The sequence below is a fragment of the Triticum dicoccoides genome, chromosome 5A (assembly GCF_002162155.2).
Source record: "Triticum dicoccoides isolate Atlit2015 ecotype Zavitan chromosome 5A, WEW_v2.0, whole genome shotgun sequence".
Classification (NCBI taxonomy): Eukaryota; Viridiplantae; Streptophyta; class Magnoliopsida; order Poales; family Poaceae; genus Triticum; species Triticum dicoccoides.
The window spans coordinates 653,845,755-653,869,218 of record NC_041388.1 but is presented as its reverse complement, the minus strand read 5'-3'; the positions used below and the strand labels follow the sequence as shown (position 1 = coordinate 653,869,218).

General features: G+C 46.3%; 2 protein-coding genes across 3 annotated transcripts; one reads left to right on the top strand and one right to left on the bottom strand.

Moving 5' to 3' along the window:
* The first annotated feature begins 10,042 nt into the window (after positions 1-10,042).
* LOC119303776 (CASP-like protein 4B3) lies at positions 10,043-11,114 on the top strand. The gene is made up of 3 exons (XM_037580921.1): positions 10,043-10,388; positions 10,478-10,616; positions 10,717-11,114. Exons 1-3 carry the CDS (start codon positions 10,156-10,158, stop codon positions 10,906-10,908), a joined length of 564 nt encoding a protein of 187 aa, XP_037436818.1. The 5' UTR covers positions 10,043-10,155; the 3' UTR covers positions 10,909-11,114.
* A 28-nt stretch (positions 11,115-11,142) lies between these two features.
* On the bottom strand, positions 11,143-21,102 carry LOC119303775 (SCAR-like protein 1). Of its 2 annotated transcripts, none has more exons than XM_037580920.1 (11): positions 20,707-21,102; positions 19,404-19,567; positions 19,186-19,309; positions 18,973-19,099; positions 18,289-18,347; positions 17,075-18,147; positions 16,571-16,972; positions 12,119-16,461; positions 11,941-12,027; positions 11,661-11,780; positions 11,143-11,574 (listed from the first exon to the last, which is right to left on the bottom strand). In XM_037580920.1, exons 1-11 carry the CDS (start codon positions 20,856-20,858, stop codon positions 11,527-11,529), a joined length of 6,699 nt encoding a protein of 2,232 aa, XP_037436817.1. In that variant the 5' UTR covers positions 20,859-21,102; the 3' UTR covers positions 11,143-11,526. The 2 variants fall into 2 exon arrangements, with proteins under 2 accessions (XP_037436817.1, XP_037436816.1); XM_037580919.1 differs by having other exon boundaries at positions 11,144-11,574; positions 11,863-12,027; positions 20,707-21,096.
* Between the last annotated feature and the right edge of the window lie 2,362 nt (positions 21,103-23,464).

Here is a 23,464-nt window from a genome sequence, read left to right as displayed (position 1 = left end):
TTGCCACCTTATGACGCAATTGATGAATTTGAAGGTCAAGGCGGCTATTGGCTCTGTTTATCCTACTGAACCCGGCGCAACTTTTCGCTGCCGGCCGATTCCAGAAGGATATGCTAGGGTGATGGTGGATGAAATAACGGAGGGATTTGAGGACCTCCAGCTTGACCACCCTACCGGTGAAGGGGAGACTCGGCTGGGGTCTGCTCTGAAGACTCCATGCCTATGGCGGAAGGAGCTCATCAACCTTCCGAACTGGACGCCTCCTCCTCCTCCTCCTCCGGCGAGTCAGGGCACTCCGCCTCCTCCACCGCCTCCTCCTCCGGCGAGTGACGATCAGGGCCCTCGGCCGGCTCCTTCTCCGGCGCGTGGCGGCACTCCGCCTCCTTCTCCGCCTGCGCCGGCGCGCCCGAGCAGCCAGCCTCCTCCTTCTCCGCCTCGTCAGCAAGGGCGGAAGAGACCCGCCGCCGCTCCGGCAGCTACTCCGGCGCGTCGTAGTCCTTCTCCTCTGCCTCGTAAGCAAGTAAAGAAGACAACTGCTCCGTCTGCTCGGCCGGCGTCTAGCAGTACAACCAGAGGTGGGAGGACATACAGATTCGGTCCTTCTCTGAAGAGTCCACAGAAGTTACCATACGAGAGGACCCCGGAGGAGAACGCGAAGATCGCGCGAACCAAAGTGGATGACTGGTTTCAAGGGTTGAAAGCAAAGAGACATCCACCTCCGGAGGAGAAGGTAGATCCGGTGAAAGTGAAGCGCACTCTGGCCGCCCTGGCAAAACCACCCAAGTCTCCGCCGAAAGGCAACTATGAGCGCATTATTGCAAAGACATGGGCCGAAGCGGAGCGGTCGGAAAGTACAGTCAGTGATCAAAGGCTGAAAGAACGACGAGCAGTTGGGAAACAAATTGCCCAGCTCGGCGAACAAGCGAAGCAATCGTGCCCCCCGCTCAAGGTGCCTAGCGACATCGTCAATCCGAGGATGGTGCCCGGTTATTGCAATGTTGACGATTACCTGCCCGACGATGTACATTATGATCCCATGGAGGTGCAAATACACAGATACGAGTACGGGAAGCCTCTCGTCAAAGATGAAAAATCTTTAACAACGATGATGCGAAGATTACATGATTGGTACTTGAAAATCTGCAGAGAGTCTGGGGGGAGGAGTACTTTGTATGCGAGAGTTAAACCGAAGCTTGACCTCGTTGGAATTGAACTGTTGCCTATTCCATTTGAGGAGTTCTATCAGTTTTTCAATCAATTGGCCCTCGATAAAACAACGGTCACCTGCTACTGTCTGTAAGTACTACTACTCATGTCATTAAGTCTCTCTATATAGCTCATCTCTTTCATTGCATGTATTTATAATTATCCTCACTATATTATGCAGATTGAAGATCACCGAATTGAAGAAAAGACAAATCGTTGATATTGGGTTCGTTAACACATATCTCATAGATGCAACTGAGGTTGAACATCGTCCCGAAGATACCGAGGCCAACTTGCTACGATCATTCAAAAAAATGAAAACAAAGATATAATACTCTTTCCTTACAACTTCAAGTGAGTGTTACTGTCTTGTGCATATTCGGTTTCCCTTATATATTAGTCCAGGTTATAGTAATGTAATTGATGAGTTATGCATTCGTGCGCAGGTACCACTATATTCTCCTAGAGATTAGGCTTGAGCAGGGAGTAGTAACTGTCTTGGACTCTAAACGAAAAGATCCCCAGGAGTATGTGGACATGACTGAAATCCTCAAGAAGTAAGTTAAATCGATCATTATCCACCATATCAGCAACTTTGTTCATTTCTTGATATCAAGTAATTGTTTTCTTTGTCCGGCAGGGTTTGGAGAAAATTCACCAGAAAAGTTTCGGGACTACCGAAGGAGCTGGAATTTAGACACCCGAAAGTAAGTACTATAGTAGCATGTTCCACGCATCTCCTGGTGATTCAAGCGCTAGTTTCATCAATACCATTTAGCATTCTTGCTTATCAGTTTGATTGACCTCTATTTCTTGTAAAGTGGTTGTGGCAGAAACAAGGGAATGATTTCTGTGGATACTACGTCTGCGAGTCCATCAGCCACACGACCTGTGAGTGGGGCGGGTACTCTGACGAACAATATGAAGTACGTAAATAACAACATTCACAATTTTATTTTATTACCATCATTTGTGTTGAGTTTCATTCATTTATATATATATATAAATATGTATTGACCCCCTTCTTCAAATTAGATGTTTCGGAAGCGGGATGAACTCCTAGCACCAGCTCGCATGCGAGCAATTCAAGAGGAATTGGCGGCATTCTTTCTTGACCACGTGATCGCTGAAGACGGAGAATACTATATGGACCATGAGTCCGTATGATTATATTTGTAAGAGATAATTATTGTATATATGTAGCCAGTAGTGTCGGATAGATATACGAGAACTTGTTGTTCGACCAATCTCTCGGAGAAGGAGAGGTGGTTGATATCACTTCTCTCTGTATGCATATATGTTCATGACGATCTTCTGTTTCCTTCATTTGCTTACTAGCTAGCTAGCATGTCTAGTCCTCTTTATACGTATGTATAGTACGTAGCGTCGACCAAGCACGGACATAAGAGAGGACACTTCTCTCTATTAATTATAGCTAGCTAACACAATATATGAAACACCTAAATTAACCCCCCCAAAACCCCCAAAAACCCCACCCCCCCCCCTTTCAAAAAAACAAAAACCCTAGCCACAGAAATGCTGACGCGGTGATGCCTATTGGTCCCGGTTGGTGCCACCAACCGGGACCAAAGGGTCTCCTGCCTGGGCTCCGCGCACAGGCCACGTGGAGGCCCATCAGTCCCGGTTTTGAACTGAACCGGGACTAAAGCGCCGTGGCATTAGTACCGACCCTTTAGTCCCGGTTCAGGAACCGGGACTAAAGGCCCTTACGAACCGGGACAACAGGCCCTTTTTCTACCAGTGGGTGATGCCTCACATGCCATGTAGGATCGGATGACAGAAAAAGTAGTTAGGTTCGAATGGGGAAGCTGAATCCTCTGTAGGAGGCGGGTGTTTGGAAAGAAAAAGTGTGGTCCGGTGCATAAAGTTCAAAAAGTTGAGATGAAGAGTAAAGATGCATGTATAATGAGAATCACTTTCTATTTTTTGATGAGGCCCACTAGTGGTAGTTTGCATTGGTGAGAGAAAAAATCAACATATATGCCTCAAATTACTTTTTATCATGGGACATCTGTATCCATATGCCACCATTGTAGATGCCCTTTGTGTGGCGGGATCACTCGTCTATGCGAATATACATACGTTATCTACAGTGCCAACTAAGGGCATCTCCAGACAATCAAACCGCCCGCGTCCGGATGTGTTCTGTCATCCAACATGGTACTGCATTTGTTTGCTCGGTGGTATGGATGCACGTTTTTTTTTGCAAACCGGAGACAAACAAGGGGGCTTTGCGGGCGTGCGGACCGCTGTCACACCCGCTCCTAACTGCCCTGGCCCATCCAAAACCTTCCTGTCTTGTTCGCGTGTGTTCTCACTCGGCTCCAGCTGCCCGCATTCATGCCGCTGTAGAGCGGCCGCTACGCAATGACACCGGCCTAGAGCGGACGTGATCTCTCACTGGCGCCGACATTGTAGCGTAGCACCGCCGAGAGAGCCGCCCACACCACATCCCTGGTGTCCGCGCCCGTTCAATGCCGGAGCAACATTTATTTTACGGGACGGGACAGATATCTACCACGCTAGTTCAATGCCCGTCCATCCGTATGCTGACATTGAGCAGGCTCGCCGGCGGAGGACCAACTCCGGCGCCGCATATTGACGCATCCGGACGCTTGGCCTCATAGGAATTCGTTATTTAAAGGCGGACACACCCGGCTAACTGCACACCACAACACATCATCCTTTGCACCACATCCCCCATGACCGCGAGCGAGAACACTCTATAGGATAGTTTGTCGCCGGAGATGGAGCACGAGGTGGCCGCCCTTACAGCCGCCTAGCAGTCCCATCGTACCAGGCGGATCGAGCAGGGCATGCCGACCAGCTCGCACGAGATCTCCGACAACGATACGGCGCCAGACCTAGCGCTGGTGCATGCAGGATAGAAAGGAAGTGGGCCACGGCTGACGCTGTAGGATAGGTTTAGGGTCGAACCACTTTTTTTGCTTTAAATGTTCGAAATGTAATAAAAACCCGTCATGTTTGCATGAATCTTGTTCGGTTTATATGAAAATCCGACTTGCTTGTATGAATTTCGTCCAGTTAGTTGAATCGTTGTTTGAAATATATGCAGACGGCGTTGGATAGCCGGCTCCCACATTCAACCCATTCATAGCAGGCAGAAGGATAAATCGGTGGATTGTTCTGAAATGGAAGGCTGGAGAACACAATAGCTGCTGTGGCTGCGAATGTGTTTGCTTACCCAAGCTTATAACTGCCTCACACGATGGAATCTAGGCTCTAGGCATGATCGTGTTGCCACACCGCCTACAAGCTACCGCGGAGAGCGTGGCCTCTCGTACGTCCAAGCAGACCACGCCGAGAGTGACGCCATTGGGATGCCCATGCCCCCCGCGAGCCTCCCAACTAGCCCTTGGCTCCGGTGTGTGGAGCTGACGTGTAGCAGGCCGGCCGCCGGCGCACGGCTCCTGCAGCCTCCTGCTCGCCCTCGTATAGGAAGCTAGCTGATCGTCCTGTTCTCGTCGCGTCATCCATTTTTTATGTCGTCAAGACATCCACGTATCGATGAATGCCATGTATTTTAGGTCATCTCTTAAACCGTCCAAATCGTCTTTATTCGAATCGCGGAAGCCATTCAACACGGTCCTGTAACGGTTCTCGGGGTGGTTCGATCACGTTTTCTCTCGCAAATTGAAGACGGAGTGGGACTCGGACACCCCCGGCCCACCCAATCCCCTCTCCCGATCCCATTTTCTCACTACGTCCCTTCTCCTTCTTACTTTGCATCCGCATCCTCCACCTCCGCTGCCGCCACTGTACGTCTTCGGCCGCCACAGAGGCATTGTCGGACTTCCGCAAGCAGCACCAACGCGGCCGCTCACCTTTACGACGTGACTGTCCACCCTGGATTTGTTTGCACCCAGGTACACTCTGCCCCCTGCCGACGACCTCCATGGCCAACACCATGCCCGACAGGTGTTCGATCAAATGCCATTGAGCTTATTTCAAACGCTACATCATTTTTAGAGTATGAAGGATGCCAAGCTACTCGACCATGGAGGATGAGTTGTTGTGTGATGTGTGGTTGGTCGTATCCGCGGATTCCATAGGCGAGAGCAGGGGGCTTCTAGCGGCAAGTGCATTAATCGTTTCATGCACGAAAGCACATTGCGCCCTACGATATATACATCATTCAAGAACGCAATGTGAGGTTGTTATTGTATCGCTGGTACGCTATCCGGACCAGCGTCACGAAGCTTTATAATGTGGTTCGTCAGCTGGAGGCAAGGTGGCCATTGCACGCGGCAGAGGACGAGATCGTAAGTTTTGCTTCCTCTTACTCAACTTATTGGTTAATTCATTCACTCAATGTTGATCTACACATTACGTGGCCCGCACGCGTTGCCGTGATGTACCACAGGACAGTGGGACGGCCATTTACGTACACACACTATTTGATAAAGTTGAATGGAGAGTATGAGTGGGATGACATGATCCGTTGATAAAAAACTTGTTGGACATCAGGTTAATCTAGTCGAATTTGAGACATTGGTGTACTAGACTTAAGTTGCATGCTATGTATGGATGATTTGTGTTATTTTCTATTCGAACTTTGATGAATATTGGTCGGTTTGCATGAATTTCGTTCGGTTAGTTCACCTGCGGGTTGAAATGTATGCGGGCAGCGTTGGATAGACGGCTTCCGCATCCGTATCCGTGGACTAGTCTGCCCTGTCCGCGACCAGACGTTGGAGAAAATTTGCGGGTTGTCGTTGAAGATGTCCTTATATTCGATTAATGTATGTGGCACATCAAATCATTTTTACAAAACGATCGAACTCACCCATCGCCCTCCAATCCGCATCCTACGCGACCGCGGTTCCGTCCTGCTGCTCTCACTTGTCTAATGGCGTCCATCTTTTCCCTGCTCGCCCTAATTACTCCCATTGCAAAATCATGCCCAATTTTTTCGCGGGATATAAGGAGAGTTTCATCCTGCGACAGTATCGCGCCTAATTTTTTGCGTGATTTAAGGAGAGCTCCAATTCTCATTGAAAAAGAAAGGATTATTTTTTTCACGTGATTTAAGGAGAGTTTCAATTCTCATTAAAGAAGAAAGACACATACTTGATTTACTTGCCTCATTTTTTTCATGCAATTTAAGGGCAATTTTAATTCTAATTTAGCTATAATAAGCTGAGTAGAGAGGATTTACAATTCCTGATTGATAAGATCTTAGCTCGGATTACTTGGTGGAGGGGGGAGCTGCTTTCCTATCTAGGGAAGATCAGTCTGATTAAATCATGTTTAATTAGATCCCTCTTTATCTGTTATCTTTTTTAAATTCCCCAAATGGTCTCTCCAACTTATTAGCCCCCACATGGCAAATTGCTTATGGAGTGATTGTGAGGGGAACCATAAAATTCACTTAGCTAACTGACCTTCCATTTGTATGAAGAAAGAATTTGAGGGTTTAAATTTTGCAAGATATGAATGTTTGTTTGATTGGTTCTTGGGTGAAGAGGTATATTGATGGGGAAGGTTCTCTTTGGAGGAGGGTGGTAGACAGTAAGTATAGCACCATGAGCCCTAACATCATGTGTTGTCATGACAAATTTTGGAAAAAATTCATGTGAGCTATGCAGGCTGTTAGGATTGGTTATAAGTGGGTTGTGGACAATGGCAGAATGGTTAGGTTTTGGGGAGATATTTGGCATGGGAATGCTCCTTTGGCCACTCAATCCTAGGATCTTAATTATTTGGTTAAATAAAAGAATAACACTATTCCAGAGCTTTGGGGTGGGCAAGAGCTTAAATGTACCTTTAGGAGAGTTTTTTTTATGATCTGATGATTCAGTGGTTTGACTTAGTTAACATCCTTAAGCTTACTAGGTTTTGTCAGGATGAGGACTCTCTGATCTGGCAATATGAATCTAACGGGGGTTACTCCACGAAACCGTTATATGCTATTTGTGAATTTTAGAGGGGTGCAACCTATTTTCCTTTCCTGGTGTTTGGAAGATCAAGGTCCCACCCAGAATACAAGGGTTTCTTTGGTTATTTTCTCATAATCATATTATGACTTGTGATAATTTGAGAAAGAGGGGGTTGGCTAAACCTCTTGAATGTGTGCACTACACTTAGATAGAATCAGTGTTTCACTTATTTTTTGAATGTATAGTGGCTAGGCTAGTTTGGAGAGAGGTGGAAGATTTGTTTGGTATTTCTATTACTAACTTTGAATTGATTGCTAGGTGGTGGCTCTGTGAGAAAGAAAAAGCTTGCATCTGAATGTGGTCACCTCAGCAATCCAGTGGGGATAGTGGAATTGTAGGAATTCTCTTGTTTTTGATAAATGCTCTTGGAGCTCTATGAAGCAGGTGTTTGGATTAGTTCTGCATTACCTGAAGGACTGGACAATACCCTTCGAGGATCTAAGAGGAGGCGGGCTGTTGGAGTTCCATGATCTGATCTAAAGAAAACTGAAAAATCCGCTGGAGTTGGAACCAGGCCGACGACCTGCAAACAAGGCTTTGGTTCTCTATCATGGGCTAAGGCGGTCCAAGGGGCGGCGCACCGGGAGAGTACCAGCAGAAGAGCCCTCAAGAAGCTGATTCCATTCATGTGGTCTTCTTGGGCTGGTGAGGGTATAGATCCAAATCTGCTGAAGGAGGCTGGCCTTCCTACGGTGTGCCTGTGCGTGGAATGGTTTTTCTTTAGGTTTGCTTAGGGGGAGATACTAGCTTTTGGGTCTGTAATAAGGCATGCAGGGAACTGTTTCAACCCCTGTTTTGGTTTCGAGTAAGATTGGTGTAGTTTTCCGGGTTTTTTTTAATCGGGCTTTTCCCCTTCCATTACTTTCATAACGGAAATACATTGTCTCAGGAACCGAAACTATCAGGGCTAGGGAAAGAAGAAAAGCGAGTTCGGAGCAACATCAAGAAACCTACTATCTGCGCCTGTCATCAGGAACGACAGATCATGGGGTGAAAACCTGATGTCACCCAAAGCCGCACTATGAGAACCTAAACAAGTACCGCACATATTACAAACGCCATCATCAGGCTCAGGCCGAAGTACCAGCAATTACCAGAAGAAAAGACCCCCCACCATAACCCACAACACATTTTCCGGCAAAAGATGATAAGCGAAAACTTCTATTGATATCTAGCAGGATCTTCCAGCGCGTCTCCCCCTGGTAGCCCAAGAAACATGATGAGCGAGGCAGCTTATCTCAGTTCCCATCGCGCCCGTCCATGGTCGGAGCCGGAGGACCGCATAGCATCATCATCTGTGTTGTGTTCTCTTTCAGCATCTCCACGCCCCTCTTCACCATCTCTTCCATCTCAGGTTTCTGGAGACCTTCCCAGTACATCAAAAAGGCACAAGTTGTGAACACAGTCTCAAACGGAGTGTTAATCCATTTGTACTCAAAGGTGGCCCGGTTCCGAGCCAGCCAGATAGCCCAGCATATAGCTACCAAACCAACGATGTAAATTTGATCAAGGCCAGGCAAGAAACTATAAACCCAAGCATAATATTGCCAAACAGAATTAGGACAGCAATGAGTCTCAAGTAGAGATCCTACAGTTCTCCACACCACTCTAGAGACAGGGCATAAAAATAGCAAGTGATGGGTTGTTTCCAATTGATCACAAAAGGAACAACAAGGATTCCCCGGCCAAAGTCTTTTCTTCATGTTGTCTCTAGTCAGGATAGCATTTGCCCCACTTGCCACAGGAAAATTTGAATTTTAAGAGGTAGTTTGGCATCCCAAACCCATTTGAAGCTAGAACCAGCAATCTCACTTTCCAGCCATCTATACATGGATTTAAACTTTTCTGAATTGTGTAACTTTCAATACACCTCATCAGGCAAATCGTTTTGTTTTAGCGCCAATACCTCTTTCTTTATCCCCTCCCATTGTTTCATCATCTCAGGAGACATACTCCTCCTAAAGGAGGAGATTTGATTCAACGAATCAATTCTGTCAACAGTACAATTTTGTTCAACACAAATTTCAAACAACAATGGGAATTTTTCTTTAAAGGGAGTCCTACTCTCCAGTTCATCGAACCAGAGTCTGGCCACATCCCCCTATTCAATTTGATACCCCAGCCCAACATATATAAGTTTTTCACTTTCAAAAGGGATTTCCAGCATGGTGAATCACTAGCTTTTGCTTTTACCATAGCAACCGAAGTTTTTTTTTCAAGTTTTCCGTTGTTGTGGTGATCGTATGGCTTATCTTTCTTCAATGAAATTTGGAGCCAGGGGAGGCCCTTGATTTTTGAAAAAAACATGTTATAAACCGATAAGATAAAATTATGCCACTATCGAGTATAGGTGGCCAAATGGGTCGGGATAGCTGGGCCGGCCCGGTAGCACGGCCGGCACCGCATGGGCCTGGCACGGCACGGCACGTGCTAAACGGGCCAGGCCCGGCACGCGGCACGCCAAGGGTCGTGCCTGGGCCTGAAGGCTGAGCACGCGGGCCGGCACGGCACGGCTCGATTATCTTTTTTGTATTTTTTATGTATCCTAATGTGGCCCAACATGTAAAAATAGGCTAAAAACGCTCTGTGCACAAAATAGAAGGTAGATTAGCGGGCCTAGTGTGCCGGTGGGCTGGCCCGATTAACATATGGGCCGTGCCTGGGCTGCAGGCTGCAGCACGTGGGCCGGCACGGCACGGCCCGTATAATAATCGTGCCTCGGCGAGCCGGGCCGGGCCAGACTTAGGATGGACCGGGCCGGGCTGGCCCGTTTGGCCAGCTATACTATCGAGCCCCCAGCGTCGAAGTGACTTAGCCGGTAGATTAACCAACGGCGAAACCGCGCCGGCTTGTAACCGCAGTATCGGCCCGCCGGCGTGCGGCCGGCACGCTCGAGTTTTATATACCAGGTCATCAGTTCGGCGCCAAGTGTGCCTCATCGCCGTCCATTCCGACAGCCCGGTCCACGATGTCGTCCGCCCCAGCCAGCAGCGAGCCGCACGACGCGCCGGCCGCCGGCAGCAGCGTGCCGGCGTCGAGGTCGATCGCGGAGCGGTGGAAGATGGAAGCCGCGCCGGTGCGGGCGCGGCTGCTGCTGCGGGCCTTCGCGTGGCTCTTCTCCCTGCTCGCCCTCGTCGTCATGGCCACCGACGTGCACGGCCGCGGCGGCGCCCAGGACTTCAGCACCTACCCGGAATACAAGCACGTCGACTAGATCCATCCATTGATCCCCATCTCATCATCCGTCTCATGATCACCTGATCTGACCCTTTCTTTCACCTACCGTGCAGCTACTGCCTGGGCATGTCCATCATCGCGCTCCTGTACGCCACGGCGCAGCTGCTGCGCGACGCGCACAGGCTCAGCTCCGGCCGGGACCTCGTCGCCGGGAGGAAGGCGGCGGCCGTCCTCGACTTCGCCGGAGATCAGGTACCAACCCCCAGCTGTCTGTCTAACCACCAATATCGCCAACCGGCTTGGAGCCAACAACCTGAACGCGTTTCCTGGTCTGAAATTTTTATCGTGGCAGGTGGTGGCCTACTCCCTGATATCGGGCTTGTCCGCGGCGGCGCCGGTGACGGACTACATGCGCCAGGCCGCCGACAACCTGTTCAACGACTCGGCCGCGGCCGCCATTAGCCTGGCCTTCTTCGCCTTCTTGGCCATCGGCCTCTCTGCCCTCATCTCTGGGTACAATCTTTCCTTAGAAGCCCTTGTTTAGCAGAGCCACATTATTCTTCCCTGTCCTGTGGCATGTCACCAAGGGAAATCACATGTACAATTCGATCAATGGACACTCAGAATTTTGTAAAATGGCAAGTCAATTTCCACATGGATAATCACAAGCACACATGATTCTAGGGAAAGCACCTGTATAATTGGATCAATGGATACTCAGGATTTTGTAAACTGTAAGCCAATTGCCACATGGTACCACAGTGAGGGGATATTAATCAGAGCATGCTAACCCATTTTGTATTCAAGATAAATCTACTACAAATCTATATAATACAAGCAAAAGTTTAAGACTTAAAAGAGAGGTTAACGATTTACATTAGACCTGAACAAATTGGTCTCCTAAGAACATGCCTACCTTCGACAGCCTTTTGCTGCCCGGGGAGGCAAGTATACACACTGTGAGGCCAAAAAGAATGCAGAGAAGAATGGCAAAAAAACATGAACATATGGGCATTTCCCTACACTATATATACAAGAGAGAGACAAGGCTAAGAATGTTAGGACCATAAGATGGCATGGCTGTGCACCCTGTCCAAGATCTTGCTGGTTTGGCACCTTTCTGCCAAGGAAAAAACAGCAGGAGGGCAAAATAATGGGTTCTCTATGTGTCACTCCAATTATCGTCGTCTTCGTCATCACTTCCCACCGCCTGATCCATAACAGAAACATATGTAAGAGACAAATAACTGAAAAGATGTTGGCAGCAACATTGGAGGTGAACTTTAGATGGGCAACCTGGCGTATGGCATTCGCTTTCTCTATTATTGCAGCAACTCTCAGGTTTCCACTAGAGGCTCTAGCAGGGGCTATCATGGATGTCGGTTTAGCAGAACCCACTGGTTTCAGGTCAAAGGTCTGATCAAGTGCAAACAGCAAGCAAGTCAGTGAGATAGTGAGAGGGTCTACAGGGAGAAGGGAGGGATTTCTATTTACCAACCTTGTTCCTTATCTGCTCAAGCCATAAGTTTTTATCATTGGTATTTGGCTTATCTGCGGTGGGGGCAAGTTCTCCAACCTTGTTCCTTATCTGCTCAAGCCACAGGTTTTTATCATCGGTATTTGGCTTATCTGTGGGGGGAGCAAGTTCTGAAACCTTCCGCATCTGCACAAAGCATAAATGGAGTTAGCGTAAACACAGAAAACATAAGCAGAGCACGCACACAAGAATGTTCACGAGGAAGGCAGAAGAATACCGTGCTTCTATCATGAGCAGCAACAGCATCAACCAGTGGATTTCTTGGGATGTTTCTCACTGAAACTGGCTTTCTGGTCAACCGATAATCTGTGACCTCTGGTTCAAATCTGCTCCCTTCCGTTGATATTCCATAATTAGGATGAAGCATCTGAGGTCCAACAGTCCATCCCATCACTGGTGGCTGCTCAACGTGTGCATAGCCGCCTTCATCAAGGTCACCAAGATATTTACTTATATTGCTAGGCCATGACGGGTTTGGCTGAAGTATACTCTCTGTGTCCAAATTATGATCACCATGGGGATAATCTTCAGATACCATTGATTCTGCAGTATGTGACTGGCCTTCAGACGGACCACCCTTGAGGTTATCCGCATCTTGTTCCTGTAACTGACTCTCCTGGCTATTGCCTTCTTCTAACACTGAGCCTGATGCAGTATGTTTTGTTGTGTCTAAAGGTAATCCTCTTGTGGTTGGCTGGTCTTTCAGATTCTTCTCCTCATCTGATGAATTTGAACTATGCTCTTCATTGTCTGAAGTCCCTGATAATGATTCACCGTGCTGAGATTGCTGGCAACTACCATTTTCAGAAACATGCCCTGGTGTTGAAGAGCTCACTTTGTGGAAATGCACGCTACGTGCAGCACTGTGATCATCCACCATTTTGTCATCCTCAGATGCAGCTGGATCTGTAGAACTGAGATGCTTAGCGATGTCTGAAATATCTGAACACAAGAGGTGCTGTTGACGATCTTGCTGGTTAATTACATGTGCAGTGGCCCCACTGTCATTCAGATGTTCTTCAGCCTCCGATGGTGATGAAATGATATGCCCCTGATGCTTGATGTTCCAACAAGCCTCTGAAAATGGCCTGTCATTTTCCCTTGGCATTCCAGATTCTACCCTTTGATCACTATTGTCCACCACAGAATTCTGATGCCTCTCTTTGATATCTTGAGAGGAAACTAAGGCTATTGGTTCTGCCATTCCGTCAAGTGAAACTAGGCCATTATCCATATTTTGGCTTGATACAGGCAAAATGGAAGTTGTTCTGCTTGCAGGGTCAGGCGCACGGTCTTTTGTACTCAGAAGTCCCAAACGAGGCCTTCCAAGCCTCCACTGAAGCGGAGGAAGAGGAGGTAGTTTCGGAGGATCTTCACTGCATACACTTTGAAACGGTTCAGTGTGTGGTGGAACAGGAGAGACCCGATAGTTTTCCTCGGTACTATGCATGACAGAAGTAGAAGCCGCTGTTGATCTCTCAGCTAGCGCACTGGAATTCAAAGAACCCGGTGCAATTTGGGAATCAGATTCAGGTGAGCAATAGGATGCATTCTCTGGTTCCACTTGGACATTGCATGACGAAGCTACATCGAGTTCACCAACCTTGTCCTCACCCATGGGGCACGGAGCAGTTTGAGAATCCAATTCAGGGGATGCACATGCTTCCCACCCTTGCTCCACCTCCATATCATGTATTGATGTAGCAGCACCTGGTACATCAATCTTATCATTTACTGAAGAATATGGAGCAACTTGGGTACCAAATTCAGGTGAGTGATAGGGTCCATTCTCTGTTTCCACTAGGACATTGCATGATGAAGATCCATCTAGTTCACCAACCCTGTCCTCACTCACGGGGCATGGAGCAATTTGAGAATCCAATTCAGGGGATGCGCATGCTTCCCACCCTTGCTCCACCTCCATATCATGTATTGATGTAGCAGCACCTGGTACATCAATCTTATCATTTACTGAAGAATATGGAGCAATTCGGGTACCAAATTCAGGTGAATGATAGGGTCCATTCTCTGCTTCCACTTGGACATTGCATGATGGAGTCACATCTAGTTTACCAACATTGTAATCACTTAAGGGACATGGAGCAAACTGAGGATCCAATTCAGGAGACGGACAAGTTTCCCACCCCGCCTCTCTATCATTTACTGATGTAGAAGCACCTGGTCCAACAATCTTATCATTTACTGGAGAATATGGAGCAATTTGAGAATCAGGAACACCAGAGATATGATCTTCCGACTCATCTTCTATCAATGCAGAACCACTCAAAGGAGGACAATCTAGTTCGTCTATTTTCTTGTTACGCAAAGAACATGAAGCAATTTGAGAATCCAGTTCACTTGGAGCACAAACTTCTGCCTCCTTTTCAACAAGAACAGCATTGCTTGGAGGGGCAGCAGGTTCTTCAATCTTCTCACAAACGTGAGATGCACCAATCTGAGAATCATTTTCACCTGTAAACTGATCTTCTGACTCAGCTTCAAGAGCAATCCTCGGAGGAGGGACATCTAGATCGTCAACCGTCTTATCCATTGAGGAAGATGGAACACTTTGAGAGTTAGGTCCATCAAAGACACAGGAGTCTGATTCCTGGGTTGGAGTAGGTTTCCTTAAAGGAAGGACATCCGGTTCATCCAAGCCACGTGCTCCTACCAACGGTTCCACTGGCGAGTTACTCGAGTGAACATCCAGTTCACCTACGTTTTCATTTATAAAAGCATGTGGAGGAAGGTTAGCACAGGGGTCCTGCTCTTCTTTCACTGGAACAACCTCAGGCAAGGGACGTTGTTCCTGCTCTGATTTCACTGGAACGGAAAGGATATCCAGTTCAAGATTTTTCTCATCACCGAAAGACTCGTGAGATCTCAAGTCAGAATCCGCTGCTTGTTTCTCGGCATCTGGAACTTCTATGGCAGATAAGGGCACGAATGTTTCGCCTGATATATCCCTGGCAGAAGAACAATCAGCACGTTGAGAATCTGGCTTAGAACAAACCGCTTCCTGGTCTAATTCCACTGGCAGCACAGATACAGAACTAGGAAAGTCCAATACACTGACCACAGAAGCATTTGTAATATCTTTAGTATCTGAGGATGGTTTATGATCAAAACCTTCTGTGGCAGCAGTAAAATCAATCTCATGGTATTCATGGCACAAGGATCTGAAGTCCTGTTCAGTCATAACTTCTGATGGTAATGGTGCTTCATCGGGTGGAGTTGCAGGTTCCCAAAGAGAATCATCAAGTGGATACAGGTTCGCTTTTGCTTCGATCTTACACTGCTGGATTAGAAGTTCTGAGAGAAAATCATCTTCTTCTTCAGAGCAACATGGTTGATAGCTCATACTGGGCAAAGGATCAGTAGAGCTCACCATGTACCCAGGATCGACGAATGGGTTTGTGCCAAAAGAATCTTGAGCAGATAACTCCCTCACCAAGTCTTGATCGACATCTGATAGTTGCTCCCACACCATGTTACTGTTCGGGCTCACTGTAACATCCTTATCCAAATCACTCTGACATGGAACTTCTTCAGCAATTAGAGTGGTTTCTTCTGATAAATCCTCTTGACAAGAAGAATCTTCTGGAAAATGCGATGGCGGAACATATAGAATATCATCACTGCCACCCAGTGTTCCGCCTGACGTTTCTATTTCAATAGGGTGTGGAAGATTGGCTGTCTGCAGCAGGAGCTCCTGTGTATTTTCCTTCTGCAGCATACTTTCTCTAAAGATATGTCCTCTTGACTCTTCTAGTGATCCAAGGTTTTCACAGGTAGCTTCAACTGCTTCAATGTCTTCTCTGAAAGGACTGGATTGCAATGGTATATCATGACTAGAATTTGTAGGCAGAACCTCTGCTTTCTCGGTCTGTTTGGCACCATCAGTATGCTCCTCTTCAGAAGGTATCATGTCATCATCAAACCTGCCGGTAGTCAATTCTTCTACAACCTCGGCATCAACCTCTGCTTTCTCGGTATGTTTGACACCATCAGTATGCTCCTCTTCAGAAGGTATCCTGTCATCATCAAACCTGCCGGTAGTTGATTCTTCTACAACCTCAGCATCAACCAGAACTTCACTGTGCTCCACATTTTTTATCGTTTCAATGGATTCATGGTATTCCATGCAGGACTTGACGGTATCAAGTATAGGGGCAGTACTAGAAGCTGATGGGACATCAACCAACGATGATTTTGTATCATCATTCAATACTCGTGGAGATTGTTCCAGCATCTTGCTTGTATGAGCTTCTGTGTCATCTTGAAAAGTAGGTACAGATTCAGCAAGTCCTGGGATCACCTGAATATTAGAGAAGTGCATGGGCACAACAGACGCCTGCATAGAATCTTCTTTGTGTGTGTCGAGCCTAACTGAACAGGGCCCTTTTTCCAGTGCAGCTATTTCTTGATCCTCTGTGATATGCTTATATAGATCTTCATCTGGTAAACAGTGTGATTCTTCAACCAGTTCACCCTGATCTGATTCAAACGATGGATTATCTGATGTGATTGAATGAATAGGTATAACTCCTGAATCAAGCTCTACAAAAAATGTTCCAATAAACCGATGTAATACAGTAAACAATTGAGCTAAACAAATAATTTAAGTAAAACAATGCGGAGGTGAAAGAAAAGCAAATAGTTGACTTACTGTCAGAATGCTTGTGGGTAACATCAGGATCCAAACTAGTTGGTTTTGTACTCGTGTCAATTTCTGCAGGAAGTGCAACATTGTTGAACTCCAAGTCATTCATGTGCACAACAGGATCCATGTCTGGCAGTGATGCAACTTTGGTATCTGTTTCTTGGACAACTGTAGCTATAGATGTGCATTCTTCAAATGGTTTCTTGGACAACTGTATTTGTTCTTGATTGTGTGTGCCACTCTGGAGTAACAAATCATCAGCATGTGGAACTTCAACTTCTCCAACAGCATGTGAAACATCATTGGGTTGTCCAGATATCGTAGAAGTACCATCTACCACATTATTTCGGCCATCCTCCGCTGAGCGATATGCTATTTCGTGGTAATTACTGCTAATGCTAGCCAAACCTGGCAACACAATAACTATGTAAGGTCAAAGAGAAGAAAAAGAAAACTCATTGAGGCAATTTGGGTCTATCCAAACATATACAAGAAGATACAAAGAATTACCATCCAAGCCACTAGATGTCTGGGATAACTGTTTTTCAGAACTAGGGATAGCAACAGCATGATAATCGTTGGTAGGGAGAAAAGACGCCTCCTGGTTTTGTACACAGCCATTGAGATTAGTGTCAGTTTCAAAGTTACCATTGTCATCAGAGGTTACACTGGATGATGAGCTGACATCCATTAGATCAACATCATTACAAGATTCTTTGTCGTTGATCCAATTATCAGCACCCACTTGTTTGCAAGAATCTGAATCAGAGTCTGTATCTTTTGTGTCTGACACTGCAGAAGGAGAAGAATCACTTAGCAGAAATGAGTCTGCACGGGTTGGTTCTGTGTCATTGCATGGATTGCTCAACCCTGATGACAGGTCTTCCGCAGGACCTGGTTCTGAAAACTGTACATCCAGCACACTTTCAGCTTCCTTGCCATCACAGTTCAAATTATCCACTTCCATTTCGGCACTGAGATTCTTTTGACTTTTCATGCTATGATCGGCTTCACCTTCTGATTCTATATTAAGGGTGTCAATAAACTTGTCTTGATCACTACCAATATCATCAGGCCTGCAGGGATCATCATCATGGTAAACAGGAACTACAGCCAATTGAAGTTTCTCTTCCTGCACTGACTGCAATGGAGATCCCTTGCAGATCTGTTCCATTTCGAAATGTTCCTGTTGTGTTGCCAGATATTGACCATCATCTACCTCAAGATGAATCGGTCCATTAATGGGTGCAGATGCAGTCACCAAAGTATCAGATTCGTCTACTGGGACAACCTTCGTCAGTTCATGTTTAGTAAAAGACTGAGCAGGAGCACTGAAATTGTCTAATTCTCCAAATGAAGATATTATTTCACTCGAGTCAGTTGACCTAAATTTTGCATGGAAGTTCCTTGCAGAACAATTTGACAAGATCTTCTGTTGTGATGAAATTACTTCTTGCAATTGTTCCCTGCAGATTCTGCTTATAGTTTTATTGTAAGAATCCCGTAAATGCCTGGATTTCAGTTTTGTTGTCCTTGGTGGAACTTTTCTAGAAGATCGATCCTTTGATGAAGTAATTTGAGACCTGCAGATTTTGCAACAAATAGTATTACATTGTGTCATGGTAAATACAATCTAAAATCGTTTCGAACTAAATTTCCCCTAGTATATAGGCTCCTTTTGGTGAATCTTATGCACATGACCAATCCAGTGGCCCTAAACTTACTCAGAGTTCGCAATAAGCAATGATTCGAGTGTTTCCCCTTTCCTTCGCATAGCCTTTTTCTGAAAGAGAAAGACTTCGGTAAGTTTCTAACTTCAAGGAAATTGTTCTGATTCGACAAATATTAGGGACAACGAAGATCTGCGTATATTTGAACAGAGTAAATGATATGACAAACATAGCATGGGAAAGAACCGGTTCTACTCTCAAAAGTCCGAGGCAAGTTGAGATGATAACTTATTATCAGTTATTGATAGTTGAAAAATGCAATTTCTCTTTACGGTCCTTCAAAATCAATAAACACTACTGTGTGGCAGCTTTTCCTTGTATTTATTATTTTTGTGTTGTCCAATTTGGATGACGCCAAATCTCAAGCTAAAGCTACGCTTATGTGTTGTAAAGACAAATCTAAACTTCAAGTGCACATGGTCAATTTGGTAAAATACTACTCCCTCCGTCCGAAAAAGCTTGTCCCAATCTTGTCCCTCAAATGGATGTATCTAGCGCTAACTTGGTGCTAGATACATCCATTTGAGGGACAAGCTTTTTCGGACGGAGGGAGTACACGAGCATTTTTCAAATAGAAATGTTATTTAAGTTCATGAAGGAGGCTCTCTCAGTAAAGTATCTAGCACAAAGTGAAACTACCGTAGAAATGTTTGCAGTAATTGAGAATGTATTACTTGCCTTTATCCTACGGGGCTTCTTCTCTCTTAAGTAATCCGGTTCAATCATGTTGGAGGTCTGTCCCATCTTAAAGAAAGAGGGGTCTGAATATCGTTTTAAGGAGGCCCCGGCACCAGCAACATCGAACCTGAAGAACAATCCTAGTGTGAAATTGCTGATAACACATCCATGGTATATACCCACATAAAAATAAAAATAAAAGCATCCACATACTTGTCCAACGTGAATAAATGTGGTGGGCCACGACATTCTTCATATGAATCCAAAATGAAACGAGGCATATCTCCTGTCGTGATCAAATTCTGATTAAGCTGAAGATTTGGGTGCCACTCAATACCTACAAGAGAGTGTACCAAAAACTTCTGAAGTAAGAACCATAGCAGTACAAAATAATAATCAGATCATGTCGTATTTTCCCACTTTCAACTAACCATTATCATGTAGGTAATTTGAATGGTCAGTCTGTGCTATAATTGCCTTCTCAACTGCAGGAAATTCTGCCTCTAGCTGCTGCAATCTAAGCATCAAACCATGCCCTCGAGAAGCAGTGGCCATCACATCTTCATGCAGGTCATGAAAAATTTCTGCGGCGAACCTTTTTTGCACAAGGGAAACACAAAAGTTCTTCAGTACGGATGGAAAGAAGGACATATTCACTTCTAGAACACTGTTTTGGTACACATATTACAACATGGATGGAAGCATTGGTAATCGACAAGATACACATTACACTGCCAACGGTTCCAACAAAACTTCAAGAGGAAAGCAAAACTAACAACAAAATCTGCCAAGAGCCAGTAAAAGTGTTCACATGACAATTCACATTTGTGTAGAAAATTGGGGGCATGATGGGTTAGGATAGAATGTTTTTCTAAAGACCGACTTTATTACCTGACCAAAATTTTATTTTCTGTAATGAGATTCACAACAATGCTATCCTTTGGCAGTTCTCCAGATAAATCCCAATTCTGATATAAGGATGTGCAGAAATAGAAGAGAAATGAAGGCCAGTATCTTTCCACTTGAACTCAAGCACGTGACCTACCTACGAAATTCTGACTTGTGTCCTAAAGTGCAACCTCAAAGCTGTCTCTGATAACCAGGATCCCTGTTAAAAATCAACTACCAACTGCAGCATGCAGAAGATGAATTCTCTGGGAAACCACAAAGCGCGCAGTATAGATTACCAAAACATGGCGCAACGTCAGGCATTGGCCAAGCTCACGACGCAGACGCAGGGAAACAATTCGACCCCGTTAAAATCGAAACCCGTTCCTCCTTGTATGAATGGGGAAACAATTCCACACCCTCAAAGTCGAAAGTGCTAAAGGCCGCCCAAATTGGACTGAAAATTCTGAGGCGTATCCCTTAATAATAGTTCAGAATTCGGAGCAAAATGCTGCCCGTGAATCGAATTCCCCAGCCAATTGGCTCCTTCGAACTGCGCGGACGAGACCAACCACCCGCCCATAATGCGCAGAAACCTCCCTCAAATCAAACCTAAAAGGCATTAAACTAGACTAAACTCATAAAGTTATCTATCTACACATAGATGCTCCCAAAAACAGCATACGCCCGCCCAATTATTTTAATTTTTGTTTCGCAGAATCGCACGCCGCGGAGCCACGTAACTCGCCCGCCCGGCGCAGCACGAACGAACGAACCCGGATTGGTGCCCTTGAAGGTTGCAGCACAGAAGGAGGCGGGGGCGGGGGGTACAGTAGCGGCACTTACTCAGCGAGATCCCCGAGCTGGCGGAGCAGGCCGACGAGGCCGGCCATGGCGACGCCCTCGAGCAGCGCCTCGGGGTCATCCTCCTCCTCCTCCGGCGCGTACAGCGCCGGATCCGCCAGCCCGTACTCGTTGCGCACCTGGTACCGTATCATCTCCGCGCCCGCCCCTGAGCCTTCAGGACTCCGCCACCATTGGAGGAGCGCCCGCCCTCCTCTTCCTCCCCCGCCTTCCTTGAGGACAACTCCACTCGCAGCAGCAGCAGCAGCAGCGCGTGAGCTCGGGTGGATTGGCGCGGGTGGCCGTAGCGCGTGGAAAAGAAAAATATTCCGCCACCACTACTCGATTCAGTGTAGACGGGAGGAAGACGAGGTGGGGCGTCAGAGAAAGTGAGAACACATTCTTATCACGGGGCGCGCTCTCTGGCACGTGGGCCCTCGTGCTCCCCTCGGCGGCCCGTGACCCCTCCCCGGTTCGCGCCCACGCAGGGCTCCTCTACCCTCCTCGCTGGCGGGCGGGCCCGGTCTCAGGCCAAACACGGTGGTGGTCGCTCCGTCAGTGAGTCTCTGGGTACGAAGGGTTTGGATCAAAGCCGTTCCGGCCGCGTTGTCTGATTAGCGCCGGGATTAGGGGTTCCACGGAGTAGATTAGGCTTTGACGGTGGTGGAGCCGAGGCCGGATCGTGCTGAGCTGGGGTGAGGGAGGGAGAGTGGCTATTTATTCCTTCGGGCCGGTGACAGTGAGCGCTTGGAAGTCGGAAGCTCATCATCTCATGATGCGATATGGCAGGCGGCAACTAGTCTAGCAATAGCGAGTGGGTTGGGCGAGGCTCCAACCCAACCAAACATTTATTAGCGAGCCACAAATGCAGATGAGATTTGTTTCCTTCCATCTCCTCGAGTGCATTTACATGTGTGTGGCCATCACTCATCAGCAGAGGCAACACGCAACGCAAGCAGGCAGTGCTGCCGCCGGCCTAAACTTATCAGCGAGCAAAACGCAGGTGTTTGTCTGGTCAGGTGTCGCTTAGTCGTGGAGTTAAGATCTCCATCTTCTGCACTTGTACGAAGTGTCAACTTCTTCTCTTGACAACCACCACACCACTGAGGCCCAGTTCTTTTCACACAGGATTCTGCAGAATCAAGATTTTAGAAAATTCTCCCAGAATCTGCTTCTCCCAGAATCTGTTGCCGAGTTCTTTTCTGGGATTGTAGGTTGAGATTCTGGAAAGAGTTGTGTGTTGAAATGTCTGTAGTACCCTTAGACAGAAAATGTTTGATGAATTTATTAACACCTTGTTGTTTCTAACAGTATCTAGTCGAATATGAGTACGAAAGTGATTTCCGAATGTCATAAAAAGTGCTAAATATTACATTTAGAATGGATTTAAAGATTTGTTCATTACAAAAGTGGATGAACTAAAAAAAGGATAATCTCAAGGTATGAGACTAGCAGCAATCGCCTCGCGTACTGCGTTCATGGTACCATCATCTTCTGGTGGTAGAGCATTGGCACCTGTAAACGGCAATGGAGGTTGCACATATGCATCATTGTCGAACTTGTCAAAATGCTCATCACGTAACTTGCTATCACGAATCCAATTGTGGAGACACATGCATGCAGTGACAATCATCTTTTGGGTCTCCGGTTTGTATCGAGATATGCCTCCATCTCCAAGAATTCGCCATTTCATCTTGAGAACACCAAATGTTCTTTCGATGACATTTCGCAATGAAGAATGTCGATGGTTGAATGTCTCATATCTCCCAACTGGTGGGTGTTGTTGAAAATCTGGTACATGGTATCGTTGCCCTTTGTATGGAGATAGATATCCAACCCTGTTTGGATATCCGGAGTCGACAAGATAATAGTTATCTACAGTACGACATCAACAAAAGAAATTAGAAATTTACAACATACCATCCTGTATATAACAATATGGATACATGCAAGATGTTACCTGTGGGGGGTTGTGGAAAGTGATCATAACGAACTATGGCATCGCTCCATACACGTGTGTCATGAATAGATCCGGGCCATCCGGGAACAACAAATGTGAACCTCATATCAAAATCACACACTACCATAACATTTTCACTTGTGTAACCTTTCCTATTCCTGTGTTGGGGCTCCAACTCCTTTGGCACAATCACCTTAATGTGTGTTCCATCAATGGCTCCAATAGCATGTTGAAAGTGAGGCCAAAACTTTGTTTTTCTAAGTATTGGGTGTGGTTCAGAGAAAGTTGGATCAATTGGTCTTATGTAATTACCGGCCATGCAGTCTACACACTCCAAAACCTCGTGGAATTTTTTATTAATGACAGAACGACTATGTGCAAACCGATCTGCGATATTATCAGTTGTCTGACATGTACCCACAGTCCATAAAAATTGTGCCAATGCTTCTTTGGATGAAATGTTGGAAGTTGACTCAAGCCCATACTTCTGAACTAACAGATCATGCAATGTGCGAAACACTGACCTCCTCATTCTGAACATAGCATAGAAAGATTTTGCATCTTTCTCCTTCTCTTCTACCCATTGGAGGCCTGTAACAAGATGTAACTTTCTTGGTGCGTACGGCAGTGTCACACTTGACGACGCCACATCCATAGCAAATGCAACCATGGCCGCCTCAAATTCCTTTTCTTCTTGTTTCTTTCTGGATTTATCCATCTGCCACAACAACATGCACATAGTGTAATATTAGATACAACACAGTTCAGATAACAGTACATCTCCAAAGCAAATAGCTTAGT

Coding starts and splice junctions, on each gene's coding strand:
- LOC119303775 (XM_037580919.1), bottom strand. CDS start 20,858: ATGATACGGTACCAGGTGCGCAACGAGTACGGGCTGGCGGATCCGGCG. Junction 16,973..17,074: donor GACATCTAGTGGCTTGGATG/GTAATTCTTTGT, acceptor TTGTGTTGCCAG/GTTTGGCTAGCATTAGCAGT. Junction 11,575..11,660: donor AAGCGAATGCCATACGCCAG/GTTGCCCATCTA, acceptor GTTATGGATCAG/GCGGTGGGAAGTGATGACGA.
- LOC119303776 (XM_037580921.1), top strand. CDS start 10,156: ATGTCGTCCGCCCCAGCCAGCAGCGAGCCGCACGACGCGCCGGCCGCC. Junction 10,389..10,477: donor AGCACCTACCCGGAATACAA/GCACGTCGACTA, acceptor CCTACCGTGCAG/CTACTGCCTGGGCATGTCCA. Junction 10,617..10,716: donor TCGACTTCGCCGGAGATCAG/GTACCAACCCCC, acceptor TTATCGTGGCAG/GTGGTGGCCTACTCCCTGAT.